The sequence below is a fragment of the Euprymna scolopes genome, chromosome 3, assembly GCF_053919585.1.
Source record: "Euprymna scolopes isolate OS-2025 chromosome 3, ASM5391958v1, whole genome shotgun sequence".
Taxonomy (NCBI): domain Eukaryota; kingdom Metazoa; phylum Mollusca; class Cephalopoda; order Sepiida; family Sepiolidae; genus Euprymna; species Euprymna scolopes.
This window is the reverse complement of record NC_136484.1, coordinates 77,717,833-77,730,581: the sequence shown is the minus strand read 5'-3', so window position 1 is coordinate 77,730,581 and position 12,749 is coordinate 77,717,833. Positions and strand designations below refer to the sequence as shown.

The following is a 12,749-nucleotide window of genomic DNA, read 5'->3' as shown; positions in this document are numbered from 1 at the left end:
GGAGAAGCAATAAAGAGATTGCAGATTAAGGGTGGTGCCTCCACTGCATTTACATCAACAGTAAGACAGAATACGTCTCAAAAGTTTGGTAGGGAGAACTCCTTCTTTTCATGTGGATGTGAACAATGCAACTTCAACTGGGTATTCCCACACGTTGCCACCCATTCTCTCAGTTACATTCTCTTGTGGACCAAAGACAGTGTCAGTGAATTGCCTACTGGACACGGGTAGCGGGCGGACATATCTGGCGGCAGATGTACTGAGAACTTTGTGCCCAATCGAAACCCTTGGTGTCAATTGTCAGCTGAGATTGTCTACCTTTCTAGGTGAGTGTCAGCATGAGTTCACAGAGGTAGTCCTGGGAGTTGACTTGGGTTCTGGAAGGACTGTGACATCTCCTGTCTTGGTAGCCGAAGGTATGGACTAGTCGGTTCGAGTGGCCAACCTGGAATCTCTATTGCATGTCTTTCAGGATGCAAAATATGCTTTGGCCGGCCAGTTAGGTTAGACTTGATTGAACACCTGGACTCATTGAAGCTGATCCCGTGTTTGAATGGATGGGCCTTTGCAACCCCACCTGGATTGGTTCCGTTCAGAGCAGTGGACTCTTTTTTCTCGGAAGATAAGCCCCTCTCGTTTAATTCGGTGATGGAACATACCCCCCAGGTCGATGCATCACATTTATGTTTTGTCCTTGAAACACAATCAACATACCTGGATCCCATGGCGGAGTGCTTTCCTGACAGTATGGTGCAAAGAGGACTAGAACAAATGTTTACGTTGGAATCTCTGGGGCTTCCCAGTCAGGAGGACTTTTCTGATCACGATAAAGTGCAGATGAAGCGATTTGAGGAAACTGTAGAGCTTCGGGATGGAAGCTATTATGTGGAGCTCCCCTGGCATCACGATAGATTAGCCAGAGTCCCCTCTAATCATGCAACTTCCTTGCATGTTTTAGACCGGGTGGCAGCAAACTTGACTAAAAGAAAAGTATATGATGAATATTTGGAGGTGTTTCGTCAGCAACAGGAGAACGGTATAATTGAAGAGATTTCAGGAGTTCGACAAATATGTGTGGATACCACATAGACCAGTTTGTGGCGTTAACTTAACAGGGGACATCTTAAAGTTGTTGTTGGCCTTTAGAGCCAACAATTATGTGCTACTAGTAGACATTCGCCGAGCATTCCTAATGATTTGGCTTAAGCTGGAGGCGGATAGGAACCGGTTTTGCTTCTTTCTTAAGCAAGAAGATTGTTTGCGCTGCTTCCGCTATACCACCTTGATATTCGGATTTACCTCAAGCCCATTTGTGTTGGGGTGCATCTTAAAATTGCATGCAGCAAAATACCCTCAGGATGCTTGCCGCAGAATGATTGAGGACCGGTTTTATGTAGATAACCTTGTGGCAGACGCAAGTGAGCTTACTACATTGTATTCCCTTGTTAGAGAGCGTTTGCTGGAAGGGGGCTTTGTTATCCAGTCATGCAACTCAAACAGTCAGGCGCTCCGCACTAGGATGAAGGAGGATGGTACTCTAAGTATCCATGAAGAGGAGTGGGAAAGAGTACTGGGCTACCGATACTCCCCACATTCGGAGGAGTTGTACGTCGCTCCAGTAAAGTGCAATCCTGACGTGACAACTAAGAGAGGTGTTCTTTCCGAGTTAGCTAAGGTCTTCGATCCATTGTCCCTATGTCTCCCGGTTACTATCCACAGTAGAGTGCTAATCAGGTCCATGTAGAAGAATGGTGCAGGTTGGGATGATCCACTCCAGCCGGCAATCTTGAGCGATTGGAGAGAACTAGCCAGGGACCTTTCAGGATTGAATGACTTCCGTTTTTTGCGCAAGGCGCTTATGGCAGGGCTGCCTGGAGATATGTACCTGTTTTGCGACGCGTCCAAGGAAGCACATGGGATAGAGAGGATAGAACAACCTTGTTTGCCGTGTATATCATGCAAAATGGTCGGTCATCCTTATTATTTGCGAAAGCTAAGGTGGCACCTATGAAGGACAAGACTTTGCCTGTGTTGGAACTAATGGCCGTTTTCCTCGCCTTCGTCTCCCCACAATCCTGGACAATTGTGAAGGATTTGTCCCCGAGAATTTGTGTATAGCCACGGATGCACAGGTGGTCTTGTCCTGGATTTTATCTCAAAACATGGCTAGCAAAAATGTTTTTGCAAAAAATAGACTTAAAGACATTCTGCAGATGAAAGTGGAGTTGGAGTCTCGCTATGGCTTGAAGACTCTCTTCAGATATGTTGATAGTACACTCAACCCGGCGGATTTGTTAACAAGAGGATTAACCTTGAGAAAGTTCCAATCTAAGATGGAATTTTGGTGTTCAGGCCCTTCCTGGCTATGCGAAGGAATATCTCAATGGCCAGGACAGGATATGCCCTGTTTGAGTGAGATATGCCAGCGAATGACCCGCAGTTCAGCGAATTGTTCTTTGATCCATGATCAGGAGTACACTTCTGCCATACCTTTTCAGAGGTTTTCCTCATTCTCTGGTTTACTGACTGTTACTGCCTTGGTGTTTAAGTTCCTAGCCATCCGATTTAATCGACAATGGGACTACAACTTTAAGGCAGCGATCTACCTTATGAAGACAGTGCAACGGCAAGAATTTCCTGTGGAAGTGGAGTACCTAAAGGAGCCGAGTGGTAAACCCATGCCAGTTAGGGTTCGTGCTCTGGATCTTTTTCTGGACTCTGACGGTTTGATTCGATCTCGGGGAAGAATCAACCAATCTTCCCACTTTGGTTATGAAGTTAAAAACCCCATTCTGATAGGGAAACATCATCCTGTTACCAGACTCATCATTTTGGATTGTCACGAAAGGTGTTGCCACCTTGGAACTGGGTCAACTCTAGCGGAGTTGAGGCGAAGCGGTTATTGGGTCCCGCAGGGTCGACAAGCTGTGAATAAGGTACTGGCTGTTTGTGCCAGATGTAAACGTTATAATTCAACGCCAGTGACGCCGAATGCTGCTGCTGCCCTGCCGTCGCACCGTACCGATTTCAGAGTCCCCTATCAACACACTGGGATTGATTTTACTGGCCATCTTTGGGTGAGTGACGGGAAACGAGATACGAAAATGTACTTGCTCCTGTTCACTTGCTTGAATATCAGAGCAATACACATTGAAGTAGTTCCCGACATGAGCGTACCCTCTTTCTTCCAGGCACTGGTTCGATTTACTAACCAATATGGCGTTCCCAAAACCCTTTATAGTGACAACGCGAAAACGTTTATAGGAAGTGGAAAGATTTTCGACCATCTCTCTCTTTTTACGGACTATCAAAGAAAATACGGTCCTTGTAAGTTAAAACTTAAAACCATTCCCTTGTTCTCTCCTTGGTATGGAGGAACATGGGAGCGATGTATCAAGACCATGAAGAACTGCCTATTTAAGATTCTTGGCAGGGGTAGATTGGATTACTTTACCCTTCTGACAGTGTTATCGGATATTCAGAGGTCTGTTAATAACTGGCCTCTTACTTACCAGGTGTCAGCCGACAAAAATGCTACTCCAATTACCCCCAATATGTTCCTTAAGCCCAATCAGAGCCCCGGGCTATTGATACGACTGGATAGAGAGGATAGAACAACCTTGTTGCCTCCCAGCAGGGAGAGGCTAATTCAAACCTTGGAACTTAGGGACCAATGTCTGACAGATTTCCACAAACTATGGTATGAGGAGTACCTGCTAGAGCTGGGAAGGAAGATTCCTGGTCGATCCCGACTCAGTATAAGAACCCGCCTCCAGAAGGATGATGTTGTGCTGATTAAGAGTCCTTTGAAACCCAGACCGTTTTGGGTCTTAGGAACTATTACTGAACTGATTCCAGGCCATGATGGTGTCGTTAGAGCAGCATGTGTTCAAAAAGGGGAGGGCTTGGAGGAAGTACATTCCCTGAAACATCTGTACCCCTTAGAGCTTTCTAGGACTCCTGAAGGACCTCCTGTTGCGGAGGGAGGGGAGACGTTGGGTTCACCCCCTAGTGTTGAGGAGCAGGTCTTGTTGTGTCCCCTGTGCAGCTCTCCACAGCAGAATCAGAAAATGATCGGGTGTGACTCGTGCGATGATTGGTACCATTTCCGATGTGTCGGTATCGACTCAGAACCTCCCAACAGGCAAAAGTGGTATTGCCTAGAATGCGCGTCCCTGAAAAAACGACGGGATAGACCTAGCCTGCTGCCTGCTTGATTGATATCTGGACTGATCGACTACTGCTATATTGTACTAACAGTTGTTTTTTGATTAAGTATTTTGGTGGTCTGTCATTTTGATGTAACTTTTTTCTTTTTCTTTTCTCTCTTTTGTTTTTTTTCTCGTTTTTGTCGGGAGTGTGTGAGAAAATAAAAATAAAAAAAGATTGCTTACTTGGTGGCGCCGGCCTCGAGGGCAGAATTCTAATCTGAGTGGTTGAGAGGACGAGTCTCTTATAGACTTGGAGGCACAATTCTTCTGTTATAAAAGAATTGTGTCTCTGACTAGTACCAGTTCTGTTAATGACTTACTGGGGAACGGTTGGCACAACTTAGTTACTCGCTGCTCGCCGTACTACAATACTTGTTACTCGACCCAGTAGGGCATCCTTTGCAACCCCTCGGAGTTTACGCTATCACCGGGTAATCTACTTTACCCTCTAAATAGTTTTTTTCCCACATATGGTAGCACATACTGACCACTTTGTAGTTGAAATGAAATATGTCAAAAATACAAAAGGGAGATAAGGTTCCATGGCACCATGGCATAAATAATTATTTTTGTCACTTTGATGCTTCTGTATACAGCAAATCATAAATCGACGAACATCCTGTTTCGCTAATGGCGGTTAAACAATTGTCGAAAAGACGTTTTTCCGTGACTCTAGGTTTAAAAATCCTTTTATTTAAAAAATACATGGAATATAATATATAAATATGGACAAATTCTTATACATGAAGAATAGAAGCACCCATAGTTTAGTAATTTTGAACAGGTGAGTGATTTTTTGGCAGTTATATATATTTATTAAATTTCGATGAAGTTAAATTTGTTGATTTTCATGAAATCTTTTTTAAAGAAAACCGATGAAAAAAAAAATATTGTATATTTTTCGATTAAACCTTTTATGATTTTAAAAGTTGGTCTTTGCTCATTTTATTGAAATAAAAATTAGGGTTTGAAATTACATTTTCATATTGTTATAAGCTTGTAGACATGGAGAGTCTATTTAATCAAATCTTTTCAATGGCGATTTGCCCAAAAATTCTGATACACCTATGGCAGCGGGGTTTTCTTTATTTATCATCCTACTAGGAACTAAAATTATACAGGTAAATTGATTGAAAAATATATATGGTATTACAAGTACAATATAAAATAACATGCAACACGGGGGGGGGTACATGCAATGCCATTTTTTTTCTATAGACTATAACTTTTCATCGTATATCGATTGCATTGTCTATATCACACATATCGATTGCATTGTCTATATCACACATATCGATTGCATTGTCTATATCACACATATCGTATAAATTGTCTCCATTGCACATTTCGCTTAAATATATTAAAAAAAAAAAAAACTAAAACTTAGAAAAAATAAAAACACAAACAAATGTGTTATGGCGCATTTTCTGCCAACAATGAGCTGGTCTGACTCAGATCTTAGTGAAGATGGCACTTTTCAAGCAAAAAATGACTTTATTTATAGAAGCTGAAGAGATAGTAGACGAGATAAAACAAGTTAGAAAAATATTGGGAACCTTAGCTTAAATGCTAATGGCCTCACCAAGCAACAAAATAGTCACCTGTGGAACTTTTTTGGAGGCCAGCTGAGGGTTAATATTAACTTTAGAATACACAGACTGCACCTTATACAGTATCGCCAGAAATTAAATGAGTCCCCATATGATTTCGTGACACGAGCAGGAACTTTTGCACAGAAATGTGGTTTCAAAGATTAAGAGCTGAGTGAAAGGTTTTATAGAGCTCACCATATTTTCAACTTCATATATAATGCTTTCCAGAATGAGCCTTTTTGAGGCCAAATTTGGCCTTTTTTACGTTCTTTCATGGAACCATGATTTTGACCGTTGTTTTTTTTTTTTGTTTTTTTTTCCTGGAGGGTTTCTTTTTCTAAATGTGCACTTTAAGTGCGAAAATTATTAAGACATTGGTGGCCATTTTTATTTTTTTTTTTCATGTTGCCATTCTTTTTTTTCTCCAAATTATTGGGGGGTATTTTCATGGGATCGTGATTTTTGATGTCCATGTTTTATTTAAAAAAAAAAAAAAAGTACTCCTTGGACGTTGAGTTCCATGGCGACAAGCATAAAAAACAAGCGTCGGTCCCCTCCTGACGCATGCGCACGTAATATTTTTTTTTTTCTACTGACGTTGTCGTAGTAACTAAACGATTATTTGTCACATTATTTATTTATTTATTTTGGAAAAAGTTTTACTCTTTATGAATATTAAAAAAAAAGTTACTGAGCATTTATTAATAATGTCTCACTTTTACAGACATTTGTTTTTAAATTTCTTTTTAAATGACTTTTATCGACTTTTTTTTAATAGCATTTGCGGATGGGTATGCTGACATTTGTTTTTTAATTTCTTTTTAAATTACTTTTTATCGACTTTTATTTTAATAGCATTTGCGGATGGATAAAAAACGAAAATAAAATAACTAAACCATTTACTGATAATTTCTCAGTATCTTGACTTTAATAACATTTATTTGTTAAAAATATTTGTAAAAGTGAGAAATTATCAGTAAATGGTTTAGTTATTTTTTTGTTTTTTTACCCATCCGCAAATGCTATTTAAAATAAAAGTCGATAAAAAGTCATTTAAAAAGAAATTAAAAAACAAATGTCTGTAAAAGTGAGAGATTATTAATAAATGTTTAGTAACTTTTTTCTTGTTTAGTAACTTTTTTCTTTTAATATTCATAAAGAGTAAAACATTTTTCAAAATAAATAAATAAATAAATAATGTGACACGTAATCATTTAGTCAGTAATTAAAAAAAAAATGTTACGTGCGCATGCGTCAGGAAGGGCGCGACACTTGTTTTTTTATGCTGGTTGCCATGAAACTCAACGCCCAAGGAGTACCAAAAAAAAACACTGATTTGGGGGGGGGGGGAGAAAGGCCACCAATGTCTTAACAATAATTTACGCACTTGAAGTGCACATTTAAAAAAAGAAACAAACAAAACAAAAAAAAAAGGCGGCCAAAATCAAGAGCGTAAAAAAGGCCAAATTTGGCCTCAAAAAGGCCAATCTGGCAAGCCTTAGGAAGGACAAATTTTCAAAACAATAGCAGCCTCAATTGTCGTACATTTGGTCTAATAAAAAATGTTGAAAAAAATAAAAAAAATAAATTTTTTTTCGGGATTTTTAGGGTCTAATGTGTTTTATATAAAAATAAATAATTTTTATAAATTTTTGCCAAATAATTTGCTGAAATGCATATTTGCCGAAATATTTTTTGCAATTATAAATTTCTTGGCCTTTTGGTCAAGATCAAAGTGTTACATAGTTAAATTTTACATTGAACGCTGGGGTTATTAGTTAGATTAGGATCCACAGAGTGATTGAGGTATTTTGGTAAATGTTGCCAGTCAAGAGTAAGACTTCAAAGTCTCATCTGTTACATAGTCAAAAAGACCCTGTACCCCCCCCCTCCCAATTTCTTGTAGGGCCTTGTGCCTAATTTTGTTGAATTGAATTTTTTGTACGTTTTTTATGTTCAATTTTTTCTTTCTCAATAAAATATATAAACAAGATCAAAGTGTAGTATCTGTTCTTCAGATGCTGCACTTCATTTTCTTGTGCTCTTTCGGTGGAGGAGAAATCCTTCACGACTGAGACAATTTTTATTTTTGTACCTTTTCTCCACGTTAAAAAACGACCCTGGTGTCTAACTCTGTCCCGTGGGGAGGCATAGTAAATAGGTATAATTTTTTGTGTTAAAATATTAAATAAACATTGCTTTTGGTAGTTCGAAAAATCAATTTTTCTTGGAGTTATATCGAATTCATTAATATGGACTTGTAAAATAATGTTCCTGTAAAAATTATTTTTTTAAATTGTTACAATTTACGATGCTTTATTTTCATAAAAAAAGCAAAAGTAAATTCATGCATTTTTTTAAAAACCATAACTTCAGTAAAGGTATTTTTGTTTAAACAAAATAATGCATTTCCATTAAGACTTTAAGTAAAAATAATGTGTTCATTATATTCCGTGATTATTATTTGATAAATATTGAAAATTTCATTCAAATTGGTTAATTTCTTGATTTTGGAGGATTTTTCAAGTAAAGGGAGGGGTTAAAATGTTTATAAATTTTGAGCATCAGAAAATGGATGACGTCACAAAATGGACTTTATTTTTCCCCAATAATACTATTTACCTTTTATGAGGTCATCCATGTTTACTTTATTGCAAAACATGATTCAAAGTACCTTTAATAAAATATATAACAAATATTATTTCTGCTCGTAAGAGGAAAAAAGAAAAAAGAACTTTATATTGCCGAAAAATTAACGTTCAAATAAAAAAAAAAATAAAACAAAAACGAAACAGGTGAAAGGGCGATAACTCTTATTAGAATTATTGCTTGGCAACGTCATAGTAACATATCGAAAAAACAAGAAAGCATGGCGCATATTTCAACTGGGCTTACCTCTGGGATTCGAGCTCCCAGTGAGTGTTGTCTTTTTTTATTATTATATATATTTTGACAAAATATGTGTATGATTAATTATTTGGGAATTTAGAATCTTAAATCATTGTTCTAAGGTAGGTAACTCTATTTTACTAAGAATTGTAAGAAAAAAAATTTTTTTTTTTCATGTAACAAAGTTTAAATAAAAAAAGAAACGTAAAATGCGACGATATTGTAAGTTTCGTACAATTTTACTTTAAGAGAAAGGTTAAACTGAAGAGACGCCTTTCTAAGTTTGATCTTCGTCTCTCGAGTTAGTATGGATGGTCAGTAGTTTTATAAAGTCCTGGTTGAATGCAGAGTGTTATTTGAACGGTACTTTTGTAGTTTAAAGCCCGTTTCTCCGTGAGTCTCATTCAGCAACGCCTGGAGAACGATGGAAACCGGCAGCTTATATCGAGTGAGCAAGAAGAGACGGTAAAAATTGGGAGGTGGGGGGGGGGAGAAATAAAGGAAAATAAAAACGGCAGAGTCATTGCGCTTTTCAAGCGTCAAGTCGTCTTGGGACAAGAAAGGGTAATAAATAATTCCAGGCTGGAATTTTAACCCCCCCCCCCAACCTCCTCATGTTAAGAACGTCTTTCGGAATAAATACCGCCAACTTCAAAATATTTTTTAGGTATTAACGCTGGTGTCCCTCAGGGGTCCATCCTGGGCCCAACTCTTTTCCTGATCTACATTAATGATCTTCCAAATCACATCCTTACATCATTTGTAGACATTTATGCTGACGACACTACCAGTAAACGACCAAGTTCTCTCCGATTCTCTCTCCTCTGATCTTGAGCACGTACTACAATGGGGAAATGAGTGGCTGGTTACTTTTAATGCATCTAAAACCAAGCTTCTCTCTTTACATCATCAACATTCTGATCCACATCTGGCATCAATTGAAATGAATGGCTCTCGTCTTCAGGAGGCCTCAAGTTTTGACAAGCTTCTGGGCTTGACCTTTACTCCTGATCTTAAATGGAGCACGTACATCAAATCTGTTGCCAAGGCCGCTGGAAAAATGGTGGGATCTTTCTATCGATCCAGTAGATATCTCACTGCTGATGCAATTCTCTATCTATATAAGAGCCAGGTACGTCCAAGGATGGAATACTGTTGCCACATCTGGACAGGAGCTGCTAGAAAGGACTTGTCCTGCCTTGATAGAGTTCAAAATAGACTTCGTAGCCTCGTAGGAGATATCCTTTTCTCTTCCCTACAACCTCTATCTCACAGAAGAGATGTTGCGAGTTTGTCTTTGTTGTATCATTACTTTCATGGAAAGTGTTCAACTGAGCTTCAATCTATGGTCCCCCCTCGCCAAACTTTCACAAGAAACACTCGTCTAGCTGAAAACACTATCAATAATCCTCCCTCACTCTTTATCTGTGCCTAAACCTAAACGTAGATTCCATGAACAAAGCTTCTTTCTTAGAACTGCACGCCTGTGGAATTGTCTTCCGTTTTCCTGCTTTCCGGCTGACTACAATATGATTGTCTTCAAGTCTAATGTAAATAAGTTCTTGATGAGCCGTTCCATATAAGTTATCAAATTTACCGAATTTTCATTACTAATGATTACTATATTGTCCAATTTCTACTGTACACTCTTTAACCCTTATCCTTGAGTGGCCTCTTGGCCTTGATAATTTGGTGATTCCTGTGTAAAAAAAAAAAAAGGTTCTTGTGCATAATTTGAACCAGACGTAACTCAGCGTCCGTTCGGCTTTGCTCAAAACATGACGTTATGCGCTCAGGTTTGATCACAGCCACCGAAAGTAAGACTCTTTACTCTCGGTAGCCACGGTTTGATTGTAATCTGATGTAAGACGTCGATCAGCCAATCGGTGCTCTGGAAACTAGCAGACAAACTTTTTGAAACAAATTGGAAGGGCAAAAATAGGAGGACCTAGTTTTGAAAGCCAATTTGTAGTGGACTGGTGGATATATTATATATATCCCCCAGTCGTACAAAATAGGAAAAATGAATTGAATGGAGAAAAAAACGAACAACGCGAACTAGAATTTATTTCATGAAGAAACAAATGAAAGAAAAGGGTACAGCACGTGTTTAGTTTGGCGTGCGTCTCTCGCTGTTAACTGGTGAGAGGGAAAGTCTATTGTTGTGGAGAGAGAGAGAGAAAGTCAATCCAGGCCATGGAGAGAGAAAGTGTGTAAGATGTACGTACTGTCTGTTGGCTCTTGCCTCACACATAGTAGCAGGGGTCATGATGCGCGCCCCGAAAGGGAGTGGTTGCTCCGTCGACCGCTCAGCTCGGGAGCCGAATCGAAAAGAAAGAAACAGCTCAGGTCTCTTGCTTTTGTAGTTGTTTCCGGTCTTTTGCGCATGTGTGGATTTCCTTTAAAGGGAAGTGACGTTGCACATGTGTGTGTATGTGTGCATACATATGTGTACGTTAGTGCGTGTGTGTATGCACGTGAATGTGAATATCTGTACATGTGTGTACGTGCGCACGTATGTTTGTGTGCGTGTATGTGTATGACAAGAAAAATGGCTTGAGATGTGAACGCGTGTTTTGTGTGAGACTAGAACAGGCTTGCACAGATTTATCATTTTTTTTGTAGGTCCCCAACTACTTTTTGATTGTATTTGAAAGACTAAAAACTAAACTTAATTTCCAAAAGGAAAAAAATATTTGTACACATGAAAAAAAAAAAGTTATGAAAAATGTTTTCACAGCGAGCTACTCAATTCAGCTAAATTTTGAAGTTAAATAAATGAATTGTAAAAATCCTTTAAAAGATAAATATTAGTTTTCTGGATCTATTTCAAAAATAACTAGTAAAGTAAAGGGTGTTTGTCTATAAATGGGGCCGAAAAAAAATTTATTACAAGAAAATCTGAAAAAAATCTTTGTGCTTGTCACTGCATGAAGATGTCATGTTCCAAAAATCACGTAAATCGATCAAGTAGTTTTATTTATTTAAGAAAATCAAATATTATCACGGTTTATCGAAGATTTGCTCCATGCCATCTTGTTTAAAAGCTAACAACACTAACAACACCTGGGATCAACAAGGGAAGACAATCATTTTCTTTAAAAAAAAAATATACTTGATTGATTTATCTTGTATATTTTCATCTAAGTTTTTCATGTTCGCTTATTAAAGTTTGTTTTCAAATAAAAAAAAAAAACTGTTTTCAATATTCTCTTTATTAAAAGAAGTCAATTTATTTATTTATTAAATAAGTTAATTCATTATTTTGTATTTGTATTATAAAAAAAAATGTTTTTGACATTTAAGAAAAAAATAAATAAAAAAGTCGATTCAGACACATAAGGAAATACGGGGTGTTGGTGGCCCTGATTGCATAGGATAGAATTAGCTGCAAAATATTTGGCAAAGAGTTTGGCTTTGTCCGAGGCTGACGAGATTAATTAAGGTTCATTGATGATGGTTGGGATAGAACACATACTTCTATTCAAGACTCTGTTTGTTATTTGCCCAAATTGGTGGGAACCAAGCCATGGTGATCTTGGGGGTCAGATTTGAATGTTAAATTAGAATATCCTTTAATTACGAACTCATCTAGGGACATATTCAGTCCAATGCCAATTTTGCATAGGCAAAATAGGTCTGGTTTGGTCTTCTATAATTGGATTTAAGCCTCTGGAAGGTTGGACTTCTGATATTGGAGAAGAAGACATGGCAGTGGGGATTTACGTTGGAAGTTGAAGTTCTGTGTTTAATCTTGTATTTTTTCTGGAGAATTTTCATGATGGAGTTTTAGGATTTGTGGAATAGGTCAACAGACTTGGTTAGAGCAGGGCAGAGAGGGAAAAAGAAGTGAAGAAATATATTTTTTGTAGACCCTGATAAGGTAAAGCCGTAACAATTACCCACTAACATGGCAACGAGAAGCGCCACCAGAAACTACTGCATGGTCCAGAATCCATTCACCAAATGGCAATACAGCAGCCTCAGTACTTTGCACCTGCTGATAGGATGTCTTTTTTAGTAGTTAGTCCAAGGTTCAGGTCCTTAACTATCAGGC

General features: G+C 38.2%; 1 protein-coding gene across 4 annotated transcripts in view; it reads left to right on the top strand.

The window, feature by feature from the left end:
* Positions 1-8,565: 8,565 nt before the first annotated feature.
* The window catches only part of LOC145256393 (ciliary microtubule-associated protein 3-like), a 55,301-nt gene continuing 51,117 nt past the window's right edge, over positions 8,566-12,749 (top strand). For all 4 annotated transcript variants that reach the window (XR_013863988.1, XR_013863987.1, XM_080115260.1 and 1 more), the window contains exon 1: positions 8,566-8,718. Coding sequence is in view for 2 of the 4 variants with exons in the window: in XM_080115260.1 (XP_079971386.1) it covers positions 8,673-8,718 (46 nt within the window). In the remaining 2 variants the exon portion in view is untranslated. The remainder of the gene's footprint in view (positions 8,719-12,749) is intronic.